Source organism: Oncorhynchus clarkii, unplaced genomic scaffold (assembly GCF_045791955.1).
Source record: "Oncorhynchus clarkii lewisi isolate Uvic-CL-2024 unplaced genomic scaffold, UVic_Ocla_1.0 unplaced_contig_13609_pilon_pilon, whole genome shotgun sequence".
In the NCBI taxonomy this organism is placed as follows: Eukaryota; Metazoa; Chordata; class Actinopteri; order Salmoniformes; family Salmonidae; genus Oncorhynchus; species Oncorhynchus clarkii.
This window is the reverse complement of record NW_027261096.1, coordinates 20153-38067: the sequence shown is the minus strand read 5'-3', so window position 1 is coordinate 38067 and position 17915 is coordinate 20153. Positions and strand designations below refer to the sequence as shown.

At 47.5% G+C, this 17915-nt stretch overlaps 1 protein-coding gene across 1 annotated transcript in view; it reads right to left on the bottom strand.

The window, feature by feature from the left end:
- LOC139404748 (alpha-actinin-1) overlaps positions 1-17915 on the bottom strand; it is a 79001-nt gene that overhangs the window by 46203 nt on the left and 14883 nt on the right. The window contains exons 6-11 of the mRNA XM_071147351.1: positions 11785-11877; positions 9607-9732; positions 9304-9408; positions 7460-7607; positions 5559-5709; positions 2001-2109 (exon numbers count right to left, since the gene is read on the bottom strand). Coding sequence (XP_071003452.1) covers positions 2001-2109; positions 5559-5709; positions 7460-7607; positions 9304-9408; positions 9607-9732; positions 11785-11877 — 732 coding nt within the window. The remainder of the gene's footprint in view (positions 1-2000; positions 2110-5558; positions 5710-7459; positions 7608-9303; positions 9409-9606; positions 9733-11784; positions 11878-17915) is intronic.

Below are 17915 nucleotides of genomic sequence, written 5' to 3'. Positions count from 1 at the left end.
AGAAAGTATGGATTCACTTAACAAAAAAATATAAACCAAAAAAAAAAGTATTCATACCAGTAAATATGTGTTTTCTTTGGAAACTTTTTTGAGTTTGAGTTTATTTTTATTTTTATTTTTACAGGGACAGGGCACATTAATCAACGTTTCAGTAAAAGTGCCGGTTTTAGCCAGCCGGCTAATTTTCAACCGCAGTCCCTGGGCAGGTTATTAAAAACAATTACAATATAGACCATCGTTGAGCAGTGAGCACACGCAGAGAAACATAGAACAAGCAAGACGTAGCATACAGACAGAGCAACATAGGACAAACAAGACGTAGCATACAGACAGAGCAACATAGAACAAGCAAGACGTAGCATACAGACGGAGCAACATAGGACAAGCAAGACGTAGCACACAGAGCAACATAGGACAAGCAAGACGTAGCATACAGACAGAGCAACATAGGACAAGCAAGACGTAGCAACATAGGACAAGCAAGACGTAGCATACAGAGCAACATAGGACAAGCAAGACGTAGCATACAGACAGAGCAACATAGGACAAGCAAGACGTAGCAACATAGGACAAGCAAGACGTAGCATACAGAGCAACATAGGACAAGCAAGACGTAGCATACAGACAGAGCAACATAGGACAAGCAAGACGTAGCAACATAGGACAAGCAAGACGTAGCATACAGAGCAACATAGGACAAGCAAGACGTAGCATACAGACAGAGCAACATAGGACAAGCAAGACGTAGCAACATAGGACAAGCAAGACGTAGCATACAGAGCAACATAGGACAAAAAGCAGTAAGACAAAATTCATAAAAGCAACAAAGTGTTTCCACACCTCACTAGCTACAGAAAACAGACAACATGGAAAGCGGCAACACACAGCTAGGGACCATGTTCACAAATCTGATTGACCTTTAGCCATGTCTTCAAGCATGTATAAGTGTGGCATGGTATAAGTGGGATAAACTCCTCAGTTTTGTACATTACCTTGGAAAAAAATGGACTCTGCAAAGGGACTCGGCTCCTGCGTCGTCCATTGTTTCCAAGGTAATGTAGAGAACATGAGCTTTTATCCCTGACATATACAGTATATATCAGTAATGGACTGTCTCTTTCCTGTGAAGGACAGTGCTTCCTGTCTGCCCCATAGAAATACATTCCCATTCAAGGGAACGTTCCGAGGTCTCAGAGGCTTGGGCTTCGTCCCTTCGAGTAATTACATTTCCATGCTCTATGATAAGCTCCTCCTACTTAAAGGACCACTACTCACTAAGCACCTCCTCCCTGTAGACCACGCCCACTAAGCCCATCCTACAGAGACACACCCTGTTAAGCCCCTCCTACTGTACCTGCAGAGCCCCTCCCCACTAAGCTTTTCCTACTGTACCTGCAGAGCCTCGCCACACTAAGCCCCTCCTACTGTACCTGCAGAGCCTCGCCCCACTAAGCCCCTCCTACTGTACCGGCAGAGCCCTGCCCCACTAAGCCCCTCCTACTGTACCTGCAGAGCCCCGCCCCACTAAGCCCCTCCTACTGTACCTGCAGAGCCCCGCCCCACTAAGCCCCTCCTACTATACCTGCAGAGCCCCGCCCCACTAAGCCCCTCCTACTGTACCTGCAGAGGCCCGCCCCACTAAGCCCCTCCTACTATACCTGCAGAGCCCCGCCCCACTAAGCCCCTCCTACTGTACCTGCAGAGCCCCGCCCCACTAAGCCCCTCCTACTGTACCTGCAGAGCCCCACCCCACTAAGCCCCTCGAACTGCACCTGCTGGACCATTCCCCACTAAGCCCCTCCTACTGTACCTGTTGAACCACTCCCCACTAAGCCCCTCCTACTGTTCCTGCAGAACCGCTCCCCACTAAGCCCCTCCTACTGTACCTGCAGAGCCCCGTCCCACTAAGCCCCTCCTACTGTACCTGCAGAGCCTCGCCCCACTAAGCCCCTCCTACAGTACCTGCAGAGCCCCGCCCCACTAAGCCCCTCCTACTGTACCTGCAGAGCCTCGCTGCGTTTCTGAGTCAAGGCTCCCAGGGCATCCCATTGGTCACAGATGTTCTGGCAGCGAGCGTTCACACTGGGGGAGTCATAGTAGTCCAGCTCACTGAGGAACGAGACAGGGGTACGAGACAGAGCAGGTCAATGTTATGTTATAGCAGCCATATTGTAACGATAGTGGAGGAACTTCAATCAAAACAGATCCATCCCTCCCATCCCTCCCTCTTCCCTCCACTCCTTCCTCCATCCCCCCCTCCCCCAATCCCTCTCTTCCTCCCCCCTCCATCCCTCTTCCCTCCTTCATCCATCCCTCCTTCCCTCTTCCCCCCTCCCTCCATCCCTCTTCCCTCCACTCCCCCAATCCCTCCCTCCCTTCATCCATCCATCCATCCCTCTTTCCTCCATCCCTCTTTCCTACATCCCTCTTTCCTACATCCCTCTTTCCCTCTTCCCTCCATTCCTCCTCCCTCCATTCCTCCTCCCTCCATTCCTCCTCCCTCCATTCCTCCTCCCTCCATCCCTCTTTCCTCCATTCCTCCTCCCTCCATCCCTCTTTCCTCCATCCCTCCTCCCTCCATCCCTCCTCCCTCCATTCCTCCTCCATCCATTCCTCCTCCCTCCATTCCTCCTCCCTCCATTCCTCCTCCCTCCATCCCTCTTCCCTCCATTCCTCCTCCCTCCATTCCTCCTCCCTCCATTCCTCTTCCCTCCATTCCTCTTCCCTCCTCCCTCCATTCCTCTTCCCTCCTCCCTCCATTCCTCCTCCCTCCATCCCTCCTCCCTCCATCCCTCTTTCCTCCATTCCTCCTCCCTCCATTCATCCTCCCTCCATTCCTCCTCCCTCCATTCCTCTTTCCTCCATTCCTCCTCCCTCCATTCCTCCTCCCTCCATCCCTCTTTCCTCCATTCCTCCTCCCTCCATTCCTCCTCCCTCCATTCCTCCTCCCTCCATTCCTCCTCCCTCCATCCCTCTTTCCTCCATTCCTCCTCCCTCCATCCCTCTTTCCTCCATTCCTCCTCCTTCTATTCCTCCTCCCTCCATTCCTCCTCCCTCCATTCCTCCTCCCTCCATTCCTCCTCCCTCCATCCCTCCTCCCTCCATTCCTCCTCCCTCCATTCCTCCTCCCTCCATTCCTCCTCCCTCCTCCCTCTTTCCTCCCATCCCTCTTCCCTCCATCCCTCCTCCCTCCATTCCTCCTCCCTCCATTCCTCCTCCCTCCATTCCTCCTCCCTCCATACCTCTTTCCTCCATTCCTCCTCCCTCCATTCCTCCTCCCTCCATCCCTCTTTCCTCCATTCCTCCTCCCTCCATCCCTCCTCCCTCCATTCCTCCTCCCTCCATCCCTCTTTCCTCCATTCCTCCTCCCTCCATCCCTCTTTCCTCCATCCCTCTTTCCTCCATCCCTCCTCCCTCCATCCCTCTTCCCTCCATCCCTCTTTCCTCCATCCCTCTTTCCTCCATTCCTCCTCCCTCCATCCCTCTTTCCTCCATTCCTCCTCCCTCCATCCCTCTTCCCTCCATTCCTCCTCCCTCCATTCCTCCTCCCTCCATCCCTCTTTCCTCCATTCCTCCTCCCTCCATTCCTCCTCCCTCCATTCCTCCTCCCTCCATCCCTCCTCCCTCCATCCCTCTTTCCTCCATTCCTCCTCCCTCCATTCCTCCTCCCTCCATTCCTCCTCCCTCCATTCCTCTTTCCTCCATTCCTCCTCCCTCCATTCCTCCTCCCTCCATCCCTCTTTCCTCCATTCCTCCTCCCTCCATTCCTCCTCCCTCCATTCCTCCTCCCTCCATTCCTCCTCCCTCCATCCCTCTTTCCTCCATTCCTCCTCCCTCCATCCCTCTTTCCTCCATTCCTCCTCCTTCCATTCCTCCTCCCTCCATTCCTCCTCCCTCCATTCCTCCTCCCTCCATTCCTCCTCCCTCCATCCCTCCTCCCTCCATTCCTCCTCCCTCCATTCCTCCTCCCTCCTCCCCTCTTTCCTCCATCCCTCTTCCCTCCATCCCTCCTCCCTCCATTCCTCCTCCCTCCATTCCTCCTCCCTCCATTCCTCCTCCCTCCATACCTCTTTCCTCCATTCCTCCTCCCTCCATTCCTCCTCCCTCCATCCCTCTTTCCTCCATTCCTCCTCCCTCCATCCCTCCTCCCTCCATCCCTCCTCCCTCCATCCCTCTTTCCTCCATTCCTCCTCCCTCCATCCCTCTTTCCTCCATCCCTCTTTCCTCCATCCCTCCTCCCTCCATCCCTCTTTCCTCCATCCCTCTTTCCTCCATCCCTCTTTCCTCCATTCCTCCTCCCTCCATCCCTCTTTCCTCCATTCCTCCTCCCTCCATCCCTCTTCCCTCCATTCCTCCTCCCTCCATTCCTCCTCCCTCCATCCCTCTTTCCTCCATTCCTCCTCCCTCCATTCCTCCTCCCTCCATTCCTCCTCCCTCCATCCCTCCCTCCTCCCTCCATCCCTCCTCCCTCCATTCATCCTCCCTCCATTCCTCCTCCCTCCATTCCTCTTTCCTCCATTCCTCCTCCCTCCATTCCTCCTCCCTCCATCCCTCTTCCCTCCATTCCTCCTCCCTCCATTCCTCCTCCCTCCATTCCTCCTCCCTCCATTCCTCTTTCCTCCATTCCTCCTCCCTCCATCCCTCCTCCCTCCATCCCTCCTCCCTCCATCCCTCTTTCCTCCATTCCTCCTCCCTCCATTCATCCTCCCTCCATTCCTCCTCCCTCCATTCCTCTTTCCTCCATTCCTCCTCCCTCCATTCCTCCTCCCTCCTCCCCTCTTTCCTCCATTCCTCCTCCCTCCATTCCTCCTCCCTCCATTCCTCCTCCCTCCATTCCTCCTCCCTCCATTCCTCCTCCCTCCATACCTCCTCCCTCCATACCTCTTTCCTCCATTCCTCCTCCCTCCATTCCTCCTCCCTCCATTCCTCCTCCCTCCATCCCTCTTTCCTCCATTCCTCCTCCCTCCATCCCTCCTCCCTCCATCCCTCCTCCCTCCTCCCTCCATCCCTCTTTCCTCCATTCCTCCTCCCTCCATCCCTCTTTCCTCCATCCCTCTTTCCTCCATCCCTCCTCCCTCCATCCCTCTTTCCTCCATCCCTCTTTCCTCCATCCCTCTTTCCTCCATTCCTCCTCCCTCCATTCCTCCTCCCTCCATCCCTCTTTCCTCCATTCCTCCTCCCTCCATCCATTCCTCCTCCCTCCATTCCTCCTCCCTCCATCCCTCTTTCCTCCATTCCTCCTCCCTCCATTCCTCCTCCCTCCATTCCTCCTCCCTCCATTCCTCCTCCCTCCATCCCTCTTTCCTCCATTCCTCCTCCTTCCATTCCTCCTCCCTCCATTCCTCCTCCCTCCATTCCTCCATTCCTCCTCCCTCCATTCCTCCTCCCTCCATCCCTTTCCTCCATCCCTCTTTCCTCCATCCCTCTTTCCTCCATTCCTCCTCCCTCCATTCCTCCTCCCTCCATTCCTCCTCCTTCCATTCCTCCTCCCTCCATTCCTCCTCCCTCCATTCCTCCTCCCTCCATTCCTCCTCCCTCCATTCCTCCTCCCTCCTTACTTTAACTCCTGAGCGATGGCAGCTATCTGCTCTACGCGGTCCTGGTGCGCGGCCAGGTCGCTCTCGAAGGCCTCGTGTTTCTTCAGCAGAGCCTTGATCTCAGACAGAGAGGCCGTCTCAAAGTCCCGCGCCTGCAGCATCACCTCCTTACCTGCAGGGGGAGACACACCACAGACATCGCTGGAAAATGTATACACGGTAAATACACGAATACAGAATGTATGTTGAACAAAAACAGATTACAGAGGACATGATACATATTTAGAAGGTGCTGCACACAGTGATCCAATCATTTCTGGGTAACGAATCAAATCGTTATTTGTTGCGTGTGCTGAATAAAACATGTATAGACCTTACAGTGAAATGTTGACTTGACAAGCCCTTAACTTGTTATGGCTGGGGGCAGTATTGAGTAGCTTGGCTGAATAAGTTGCCCAGAGTAAACTGTCTGCTACTCAGGCCCAGTTGCTAATATATGCATATTATTAGTAGATTTGGATATAAAACACTCTGAAGTTTCTAAAACTGTTTGAATGATGTCTGTGAGTATAACAGAACTCATATGGCAGGCGAAAACCTGAGAAAAAAATCCAACCAGGAAGTGGGAAATCTGAGGTTTGTAGTTTTCAACTCATTCCCTATCGAATGCACAGTGTCTATGGGGTCAAATTGCACTTCCCAAGGCTTCTACTAGATGTCAACACTCTTTAGAATCTTGTTTGATGCTTCTACTGTGAAGGAAGGGGGAATGGGAGCTGAATGAGTCAGAGGTCTGCCAGAGAGCCACGAGCTGGCCACGCGTGTTCACGTGAGAGTTAGCTTGAGTTCCATTGCATTTCTGAAGACAAAGGAATTCTCCGGTTGGAACATTATTGAAGATTTATGTTAAAAACATCCTAAAGATTGATTCTATACATCGTTTGACATGTAACGGAACTTTTCGCACGTCATGAATTTGGCTTACTGGGCTAAACGCGCGAACCAAAATTAGATATTTAGACATAAATGATGGACGTTATCGAACAAAACAAACATTTATTGTGGAACTGGGATTCCTAGGAGTGCATTCTGATGAAGATCATCAAAGGTAAGTGAATATTTATAATGCTATTTCTGACTTCTGTTGACACAACATGGCGGATATCTGTTTGGCTTGATTTGTTGTCTGAGCGCTGTACTCAGATTATTGCATGGTGTGCTTTTTCGATAAAGCTTTTTAAAAATCTGACACAGCGGTTGCATTAAGGAGAAGTGTATCTATAATTCCGTGCATAATAGTTGTATCTTTTATCAATGTTTATTATGAGTATTTCTGTAAATTGATGTGGCTCTCTGCAGAATCACAGGATGTTTTGGAACTACTGAACGTAACACGCCAATATATACTGAGATTTCTGGATATTAATATGAACTTTATCGAACAAAGCATACATGTATTGTGTAACATGAAGTCCTATAAGTGTCATCTGATCAAGATCTTCAAAGGTTAGTGATTCATTTTATCTCTATTTCTGCTTTTTGTGACTCCTCTCTTCGGCTGGAAAAATGGCTGTGTTTTTCTGTGACTAGGTGCTGATCTAACATAATCGTTTGGTTTGCTTTCGTCGTAAAGCCTTTTTGAAATCAGACACTGTGGTGGGATTAACAAGAAGTGTATCTTTAAAATGGTGTAAAATACTTGTATGTTTGAGGAATTGTAATTATGGGATTTCTGTTGTTTTTAATTTGGCGCCCTGCACTTTTCACTGGCTGTTGTCATATCGATCCCGTTAGTGGGATCTCAGCCCAAATAGTTTTTTTAACCAACAATACAGTTTACAATTAAGTCACTTATAATACTAGCTTCAAACAAAAATGGTCAAACGGAAACAGATGTGGTTTCTGTTTCATGGTTCTGGTACCTTCAGTCCAGGTTTCGTGGATGGCTGCTTTCTGACGAAACTTCTCGGCCAGGTGGTCGAGTCTCTCCAGCCGGCGTATCTCGTTGAGGAGCCACTCCTCATAACCCTTCTCCGCCCCTTCTAGACCGCCCCAGGCGTTAGAGACGTCCTGCACAAATACAACAACTAACATATAGGTTCAGCTTACAGTCAACAATCACCAGTCCAATTCCAGCCGTGTCCGAGGGGGGGGCTGATTTAAAGTCCCGATGGTAACGAGGCTTCAGGCTGGATTGTTTGCACAACTGAAGTTCTTCATGCAAACCCACAGTTTCATCAGCTGACCGGGTGGCTGTTCTCAGACGATCCCACAGTTTCATTAGCTGACCGGGTGGCTGTTCTCAGACGATCCCACAGGTGAAGAAGCCGGATGTGGAGGTCCTGGGCTGTCGTGGTTACACGTGGTCTGTGGCTGTGAGGCCGGTTGGACGTACTGCCAAATTCTCTAAAATGACGTTGGTTGAGCGGCTTATGGTAGAGAAATGAACATACAATTCTCTGGCAACAGCTCTGGTGGACATTCCTGCAGTCAGCGTGACAATTGCATCCTCCCTCAAAACTTGAGACATCTGTGGCATTGTGTTGTGTGACAAAACTGCACATTTTAGAGTTATTGTCCCCAGCACAAGGTCCACCTGTGTGATGATCATGCTGTTTAATCAGCTTCTTGATAGGCCACACCTGTCAGGTGGATGGATTATCTTGGCAAAGGAGAAAGGCTCACTAACAGGGATGTAAAACTAATTTGGGCTCAAAACTTGAGAGAAATAAGCTTTTTGTGTGGAACATTTCTGGGATCTTTTATTTCAGCTCATGAAACATGGAACCAACTCTTTACATGTTGCGTTTATATTTGTGTTCAGTGTAGCTGCTCGTTTTGTGATTGAGAATCAGGGAATCTGAGTAGCGTCTTGCTAAAGCCGATGCTGATCTCCTCGAATGTGCTGTGTAAATAGCAACTGACTTAAACAGAGGGCGTGATGAGAGAGAAAGAGCGAGAGAGAGAGAAATCATGAGAAAACAAAAAGATAATTACTTGACACATTGGAAAGAATTTACAAAAAAAACAGAGCAAACTAGGATGCTATTTGGCCCTACACAGAGAGTACACAGTGGCAGAATACCTGACCACTGTGACTGACCCTAAACAGAGAGTACACAGTGGCAGAATACCTGACCACTGTGACTGACCCAACTTAAGGAAATCTTTGACTATGTACCAACTCAGTGAGCATAGCCTTGCTATTGAGAAAGGCCGCCGTAGACAGACATGGCTCTCAAGAGAAGACAGGCTATGTGCACACTGCCCACAAAATGAGGTGGAAACTGAGCTGCACTTCCTAACCTCCTGCCCAATGTATGACCATATTAGAGACACATATTTCCCTCAGACTACAAAGACACACAAAGAATTTGAAAACAAATCCAATTTTGATAAACTCCCATATCTACTGGGTGAAATACCACAGTGTGCATCACAGCAGCAAGATTTGTAACCAGTATAGGACAAACACCATTTGTAAATACAACCTATATTTTTTTATTTGTCCTATTTGCACATCGCTACAACACTGACATTTGAAATGTCTTTATTATTCTGGAAACTTCTGTCAGTGTAATGTTTCCTGTTACTGTTTTATTGTTTATTTCACTTGTGTTTATTATCTACTTCACTTCGCTTTGGGCAAATTTAACATATGTTTCCCATTTCCCAATAAAGCACCTTAAATTGAATTGAGAGAGAGAAAGAAACAGAGAAATAGAGAGGTGTGTGTGTAGTGTACTTCATACTGTAGGCTACCTACCGACACCATCTTCCCCTCGGAGGGCATGAAGGCAGGTCTGTTGCTGAGTCTCAGCTTGGTCTGCAGGGTGTTGAAGTTGATCTCCAGCTGACACTTCTCCTGGACCTTTTAATATCACAATTATAGTTGCCACTTAGCAGACGTTTCCATCCAAAATGACTTGAGTCACACATGCATACATAGTTTGTGTTATTATTAAACCTATTCAGGGAAGTCCCATTGACACCGATGTCTCTGTTAACAAGGGAGCCCTGATTCATAAAAGGAATTAGTGACAGTTATTATAACAAGCGGGTGTAGAACCTTGGGGGGCTTGTGTTGACGCCGATAGTCCCTGAAGTCCTCCAGCTTCTGCTGCATCGCCTGCATGGTGTTCTCTGGAGCACGGTTCTCCAGCCACGGGATGGTGCGACGGATCCACTCCAGGAGCTATGGGGGGGGGGGGGTGGAAGAGGAGAGGCATAGAGGGAGAATTGGAGGAGGGAGAAAGGAACAGGAGGAGAGAGTAGATGGTAAGGAGTAGGGGTAAGAGGTGACGAGGGACAGAAGGAGAGGGAGAATTGGAGGAGGGAGAAAGGAACAGGAGGAGAGAGTAGATGGTAAGGAGTAGGGGTAAGAGGTGACGGGGGACAGAAGGAGAGGGAGAATTGGAGGAGGGAGAAAGGAACAGGAGGAGAGAGTAGATGGTAAGGAGTAGGGGTAAGAGGTGACGAGGGACAGAAGCAGAGGGAGAATTGGAGGAGAGGAGGGAGAAAGGAACAGGAGGAGAGAGTAGATGGTAAGGAGTAGGGGTAAGAGGTGACGAGGGACAGAAGGAGAGGGAGAATTGGAGGAGGGAGAGAGGAACAGGAGGAGAGAGTAGATGGTAAGGAGTAGGGGTAAGAGGTGACGAGGGACAGAAGCAGAGGGAGAATTGGAGGAGAGGAGGGAGAAAGGAACAGGAGGAGAGAGTAGATGGTAAGGAGTAGGGGTAAGAGGTGACGAGGGACAGAAGGAGAGGGAGAATTGGAGGAGGGAGAGAGGAACAGGAGGAGAGAGTAGATGGTAAGGAGTAGGGGTAAGAGGTGACGGGGGACAGAAGGAGAGGGAGAATTAGGTATAGAGGTATAGAGGGACAGTAAAGGTAGAGCAGGTGAGGTTAACACAATGAGAAAAAGAGCGAGAGAGAGAGACTTTTGTTACTAATAGTGAATGACTAATACATATAGCAGTGTGAATGTAGGAAGCTAATTCAACAAGCACAATTCTGCCTACTGTTCATTTGTTGTTAGCCTGGTACCAGATGTACCAGTACCACCTGTATATAGCCTCCACATTGACTCTGTACCGGCACCCCCTGTATATAGCCTCCACACTGACTCTGTACCGGTAACCCCTGTATATAGCCTCCACACTGACTCTGTACCGGTAACCCCTGTATATAGCCTCCACATTGACTCTGTAACGATACCCCCTGTATATAGCCTCCACATTGACTCTGTACCGTAACACCCTGTATATAGCCTCCACACTGACTCTGTACCGGTAACCCCTGTATATAGCCTCCACACTGACTCTGTACCGGTACCCCCTGTATATAGCCTCCACATTGACTCTGTACCGTAATACCCTGTATATAGCCTCCACATTGACTCTGTACCGTAACACCCTGTATATAGCCTCCACATTGACTCTGTACCGTAACACCCTGTATATAGCCTCCACATTGACTCTGTACTGGTACCCCCTGTATATAGCCTCCACATTGACTATGTACTGGTACCCCCTGTATATAGCCTCCACACTGACTCTGTACTGGTACCACCTGTATATAGCCTCCACATTGACTCTGTACCAGTACCCCCTGTATATAGCCTCCACATTGACTCTGTACCGTAACACCCTGTATATAGCCTCCACATTGACTCTGTACCGGTACCCCCTGTATATAGCCTCCACATTGACTCTGTACTGGTACCCCCTGTATATAGCCTCCACATTGACTCTGTACCGGTACCCCCTGTATATAGCCTCCACATTGACTCTGTACTGGTATCCCCTGTATATAGCCTCCACATTGACTCTGTACTGGTACCCCCTGTATATAGCCTCCACATTGACTCTGTACTGGTACCCCCTGTATATAGCCTCCACATTGACTCTGTACTGGTACCCCCTGTATATAGCCTCCACATTGACTCTGTACTGGTACCCCCTGTATATAGCCTCCACATTGACTCTGTACTGGTACCCCCTGTATATAGCCTCCACAATGTTATTTTACTGGTGCTGTTTAATTATTTGTTACTTATATTTAAAAATGTTTTACTTATCTATATTTTACTTAGCCCTTTTTTTCCTTAAAACTTCTTAAAGCATTGTTGGTTAAGGGCCTGAAAGTAAACATTTCACTGTTTACAACAAGGTCTACACCTGTTGTATTGGGGCGCATGTGACAAATAACATTTGAATTGATTTGATTGTGGGGGAAGGGGGACTTACATCACTAGCCAGCTTCTCGTAGTCCTCCATCAGCTGCTCATTCTCCTGGTTGACAGCCAACACCTTGCAGATCCGATTGGCTGCAGTCTCCGCCTGGGGGAGGAACAGGAAGGAATATGGTGAATACATTCTATCATCGCCATGGGAACTGTTACTGTGTTGTCAGTCATGGTTGATATCTATCACTCTCCCTCTCTAGATATCTAACTCTCTTGGCCGAACCTCTCTCTAGATATCTAACTCTCTCTCCCTCTCTAGATATCTAACTCTCTCTCTAGATATCTAACTCTCACTCTAGATATCTAACTCTCTCCCCCTCTCTCTAGATGTCTAACTCTTCCCCTCTCTCCAGATATCTAACTCTCCCTCTCTCTGTATAGATATCTAACTCTCCCTCTCCCTCTCTCTGTCTAGAAATCTAACTCTCCCTCTCCCCCTCTCTGTCTAGAAATCTAACTCTCCCTCTCCCCCTCTCTGTCTAGAATCTAACTCTCCCCCTCTCTGTCTAACTCTCCCTCTCTGTCTAGATATCTAACTCTCCCCCTCTCTGTCTAGATATCTAACTCTCCCCCTCTCTGTCTAGATATCTAACTCTCCCCCTCTCTGTCTAGATATCTAACTCTCCCCCTCTCTGTCTAGATATCTAACTCTCCCCCTCTCTGTCTAGATATCTAACTCTCCCCCTCTCTGTCTAGATATCTAACTCTCCCCCTCTCTGTCTAGATATCTAACTCTCCCCCTCTCTGTCTAAAAACTCTCCCCCGAAAAGTTGGAAAAACAGGTGGCGGATCTTACTTCAAAACTAAACTCGCTCAAGATTCACCACAGGTCAAATTTGAGACTGGTTAATCTATCCGAAAAAGTGGAAAATGGTGACGCAGTTGCATTTCTCCAGAGATGCCTTCCCGAGGCATTAGGCATGGACAACTTTCCGGACCCCCTACGCATTGAAAGAGCCCGTCTGCTTCCGGCTCCTTCCGGCCACCCCTCTCCTCCGGCCACCCCTCTCCGGCCACCCCTCTCCTCCAACGGCTACGATGGGGTCAAACGCCAGGTCCCTCAACATTGCCTATGGAATAGCCTTCCCAGCTAAACTACAGCTGACTTACAATGGACGGTCACACGGGTCTGAATCTCCGTCTCAAACCGAGGCGTTCATCCGTGGCATACAGCGTGAATCTTATTCATAGTCATGTTGCCGCTGTCAAGTTTACCACCACTCTGGACTACGGAGAATTAAACCACCTTCGATTATGTGACTGTTGGCAAGCTAACTAACATTAGCTAATGTATTAGCTGCTACTGTAGTACTGCAGCTAGCATAACAGCTAAGTGAATAATATGGCAGCTAGCATAACAGCTAAGTGAATAATATGGCAGCTAGCATAACAGCTAAGTGAATAATATGGCAGCTAGCATAACAGCTAAGTGAATAATATGGCAGCTAGCATAACAGCTAAGTGAATAATATGGCAGCTAGCATAACAGCTAAGTGAATAATATGGCAGCTAGCATAACAGCTAAGTGAATAATATGGCAGCTAGCATAACAGCTAAGTGAATAATATGGCAGCTAGCATAACAGCTAAGTGAATAATATGGCAGCTAGCATAACAGCTAAGTGAATAATATGGCAGCTAGCATAACAGCTAAGTGAATAATATGGCAGCTAGCATAACAGCTAAGTGAATAATATGGCAGCTAGCATAACAGCTAAGTGAATAATATGGCAGCTAGCATAACAGCTAAGTGAATAATATGGCAGCTAGCATAACAGCTAAGTGAATAATATGGCAGCTAGCATAACAGCTAAGTGAATAATATGGCAGCTAGCATAACAGCTAAGTGAATAATATGGCAGCTAGCATAACAGCTAAGTGAATAATATGGCAGCTAGCATAACAGCTAAGTGAATAATATGGCAGCTAGCATAACAGCTAAGTTTCCTTATATTATTTGTAGCCTGTATGTGCTCATCAGTTAGCTCAGTTTCTTCTATATGACAGGCGAGATAGCTGTCCGTTCAACGTTGGACTTCATGTTTAAGTTTATTTTTGTTATGTTGATAATTCACTTCCATTGGATTACATCAAACCTTGTAAAATGCCAAGTGAAGCTGTTCAGCTCCATGTCAACGGACACACCGGGACCTTGTTCATTCTTCCTGCACCACCGAGAAGCACCGGGACCTGGTTCATTCTTCCTGCACCACCGAGAAGCATCATCGGGACTACTTTATATGAAGACTTAAGTTTCGATCACATGGACTTAAATGATTGACACTCACGTGCAAGCCTGACATCAACATCATACGCAAGGGCCTTTGGATAACGTAGCACATAATCAATTGTATCTCTTTTTCTCACGTAGCCTGTTCATTTGTGAATTTTGATACCTTTTTTGTTGGTTTATAAACGTATTATGGTATACTATGTTAACGCTATATGTATGGGTCATTTTGTTACTTGGTAGCTACTAGCAGCAGACCCGATGTTGTGGATCATCTACAACTATTTCCGATGACGTTGTCCCCACAGTGACCGTACGTACATAACCCAACCAGAAGCCATGGATTACCGGCAATATCCGCACTAAAGGGTAGAGCTGCCGCTTTCAAGGAGCGGGCCTCTAACCCAGACGCTTATAAGAAATCCCGCTATGCCCTGAAATAAACCATCAAACAGGAATAACGTAAATATAGGACTAAGATTGAATAATACTACACCGGCTCCGACGCCATGCTGATCCATGATTGAGGACACTCAGGTACCATGCTGATCCAGGGCCTGTCATTGAGGACACTCAGGTACCATGCTGATCCATGGCCTGTCATTGAGGACACTCAGGTACTATGCTGATCCATGGCCTGTCATTGAGGACACTCAGGTACCATGCTGATCCATGATTGAGGACACTCAGGTACCATGCTGATCCATGATTGAGGACACTCAGGTACCATGCTGATCCATGGCCTGTCATTGAGGACATTCAGGTACCATGCTGATCCATGGCCTGTCATTGAGGACACTCAGGTACTATGCTGATCCATGGCCTGTCATTGAGGACACTCAGGTACCATGCTGATCCATGATTGAGGACACTCAGGTACCATGCTGATCCATGGTTGAGGACACTCAGGTACCATGCTGATCCATGGCCTGTCATTGAGGACACTCCGATACCATGCTGATCCATGGCCTGTCATTGAGGACACTCAGGTACCATGCTGATCCATGATTGAGGACACTCAGGTACCATGCTGATCCATGATTGAGGACACTCAGGTACCATGCTGATCCATGATTGAGGACACTCAGGTACCATGCTGATCCATGGCCTGTCATTGAGGAGATTCAATGTTTTTCAATAGAGTCGGCGGAATGAACACACCCCTGATCACACGCAAACACATTTCACTTCCATAGAAGCCACATACAAACAGCGTGATCCCTATAGTATGGTGGTATAGGACCATGGTATGGTGGTCTAGTGGTATAGGACTATGGTATGGTGGTCTAGTGGTATAGGACTATGGTATGGTGGTCTAGTGGTATAGGACCATGGTATGGTGGTCTAGTGGTATAGGACCATGGTATGGTGGTCTAGTGGTATAGGTCTATGGTCTGGTGGTCTAGTGGTATAGGACTATGGTATGGTGGTCTAGCGGTATAGGACTATGGTATGGTGGTCTAGTGGTATAGGACTATGGTATGGTGGTCTAGTGGTATAGGACTATGGTATGGTGGTCTAGTGGTATAGGACTATGGTATGGTGGTCTAGTGGTATAGGACTATGGTATGGTGGTCTAGCGGTATAGGACCATGGTATGGTGGTCTAGCGGTATAGGACTATTGTATGGTGGTCTAGTGGTATAGAACTATGGATGGTGGTCTAGTGGATTTGGACTATGGTATGGTGGTCTAGTGGTATAGGACTGCGGTATGGAGGTATATGACTATGGTCTAGTGGTATAGGACCATGGTATGGTGGTCTAGTGGTATAGAACTATGGATGGTGGTCTAGTGGTAGAGGACTATGGTATGGTGGTATATAGGACTATGGTGTAGTGGTATAGGACTATGGTATGGTGGTCTAGGACTATGGTATAGTGGTATAGGTCTATGATATAGTGGTATAGTGGTATAGGACTATGGTAACGTGGTCTAGTGGTATAGGACTATGGTATGGCGGTGTAGTGGTATAGGACTATGGTATGGTGGTCTAGTGGTATAGGACTATGGTATAGTGGTATATGACTATGGTATGGTGGTGTAGTGGTATAGGACTATGGGATGGTGGTCTATTGGTAACGGACTATGGTATGGTGGTGTAGTGGTATAGGACTATTGTATAGTGGTATAGTGGTATAGGACTATGGTATGGTGGTCTATTGGTATCGGACTATGGTATGGTGGTGTAGTGGTATAGGACTATTGTATAGTGGTATAGTGGTATAGGACTATGGTATGGTGGTCTATTGGTATCGGACTATGGTATGGTGGTGTAGTGGTATAGGACTATTGTATAGTGGTATAGTGGTATAGGGCTATGGTATAGTGGTATAGGACTATGGTATAGTGGTATAGGACTATGGTATAGTGGTCTAGTGGTATAGGACTATGGTATGGTGGTCTAGTGGTATAGGACTATGGTATGGTGGTCTAGTGGTATAGGACTATGGTATGGTGGTCTAGTGGTATAGGACTATGGTATGGTGGTCTAGTGGTATAGGACTATGGTATGGTGGTCTAGTGGTATAGGACTATGGTATGGTGGTCTAGTGGTATAGGACTATGGTATGGTGGTGTAGTGGTATAGGTCTATTGTATAGTGGTATAGTGCTATGGTATAGTGGTATAGGACTATGGTATGGTGGTCTAGTGGTATAGGACTATGGTATAGTGGTATAGTGCTATGGTATAGTGGTATAGGACTATGGTATGGTGGTCTATTGATATCGGACTATGGTATGGTGGTGTAGTGGTATAGGACTATGGTATAGTGGTATATGACTATGGTATGGTGGTGTAGTGGTATAGGACTATGGGATGGTGGTGTAGTGGTATAGGACTATTGTATAGTGGTATAGTGCTATGGTATAGTGGTATAGGACTATGGTATGGTGGTCTAGTGGTATAGGACTATGGTATAGTGGTATAGTGCTATGGTATAGTGGTATAGGACTATGGAATAGTGGTATAGGACTATGGTATAGGACCAGAACTAAAGAATAGTGGTATAGGACTATGGTATGGTGGTCTATTGGTATCGGACTATGGTATGGTGGTGTAGTGGTATAGGACTATGGTATGGTGGTCTAGTGGTATAGGACTATGGTATGGTGGTCTATTGGTATCGGACTATAGTATGGTGGTGTAGTGGTATAGGACTATTGTATAGTGGTATAGTGCTATGGTATAGTGGTATATGACTATGGTATGGTGGTGTAGTGGTATAGGACTATTGTATAGTGGTATAGTGCTATGGTATAGTGGTATATGACTATGGTATGGTGGTGTAGTGGTATAGGACTATGGTATGGTGGTCTAGTGGTATAGGACTATGGTATGGTGGTCTATTGGTATCGGACTATAATAGTATGGTGGTGTAGTGGTATAGGACTATTGTATAGTGGTATAGTGGTATGGTATAGTGGTATATGACTATGGTATGGTGGTGTAGTGGTATAGGACTATTGTATAGTGGTATAGTGGTATAGGGCTATGGTATAGTGGTATAGGATTATGGTATAGTGGTATAGGACTATGGTATAGGCCTATGGTATAGGACTATGGTATAGTGGTCTAGTGGTATAGGACTATGGTATGGTGGTCTAGTGGTATAGGACTATTGTATGGTGGTCTAGTGGTATAGGACTATTCTATGGTGGTCTAGTGGTATAGGACTATGGTATGGTGGTCTAGTGGTATAGGACTATAGTGGTATATAGGACTATGGTATAGTGGTATATAGGACTATGGTATAGGACCATGGTATGGTGGTCTAGTGGTATAGGACTATGGTATGGCGGTCTAGTGGTATAGGTCTATGGTATGGCGGTCTAGTGATATAGGTCTATGGTATGGTGGTCTAGTGGTATAGGTCTATGGTATAGGTGTCTAGTGGTATAGG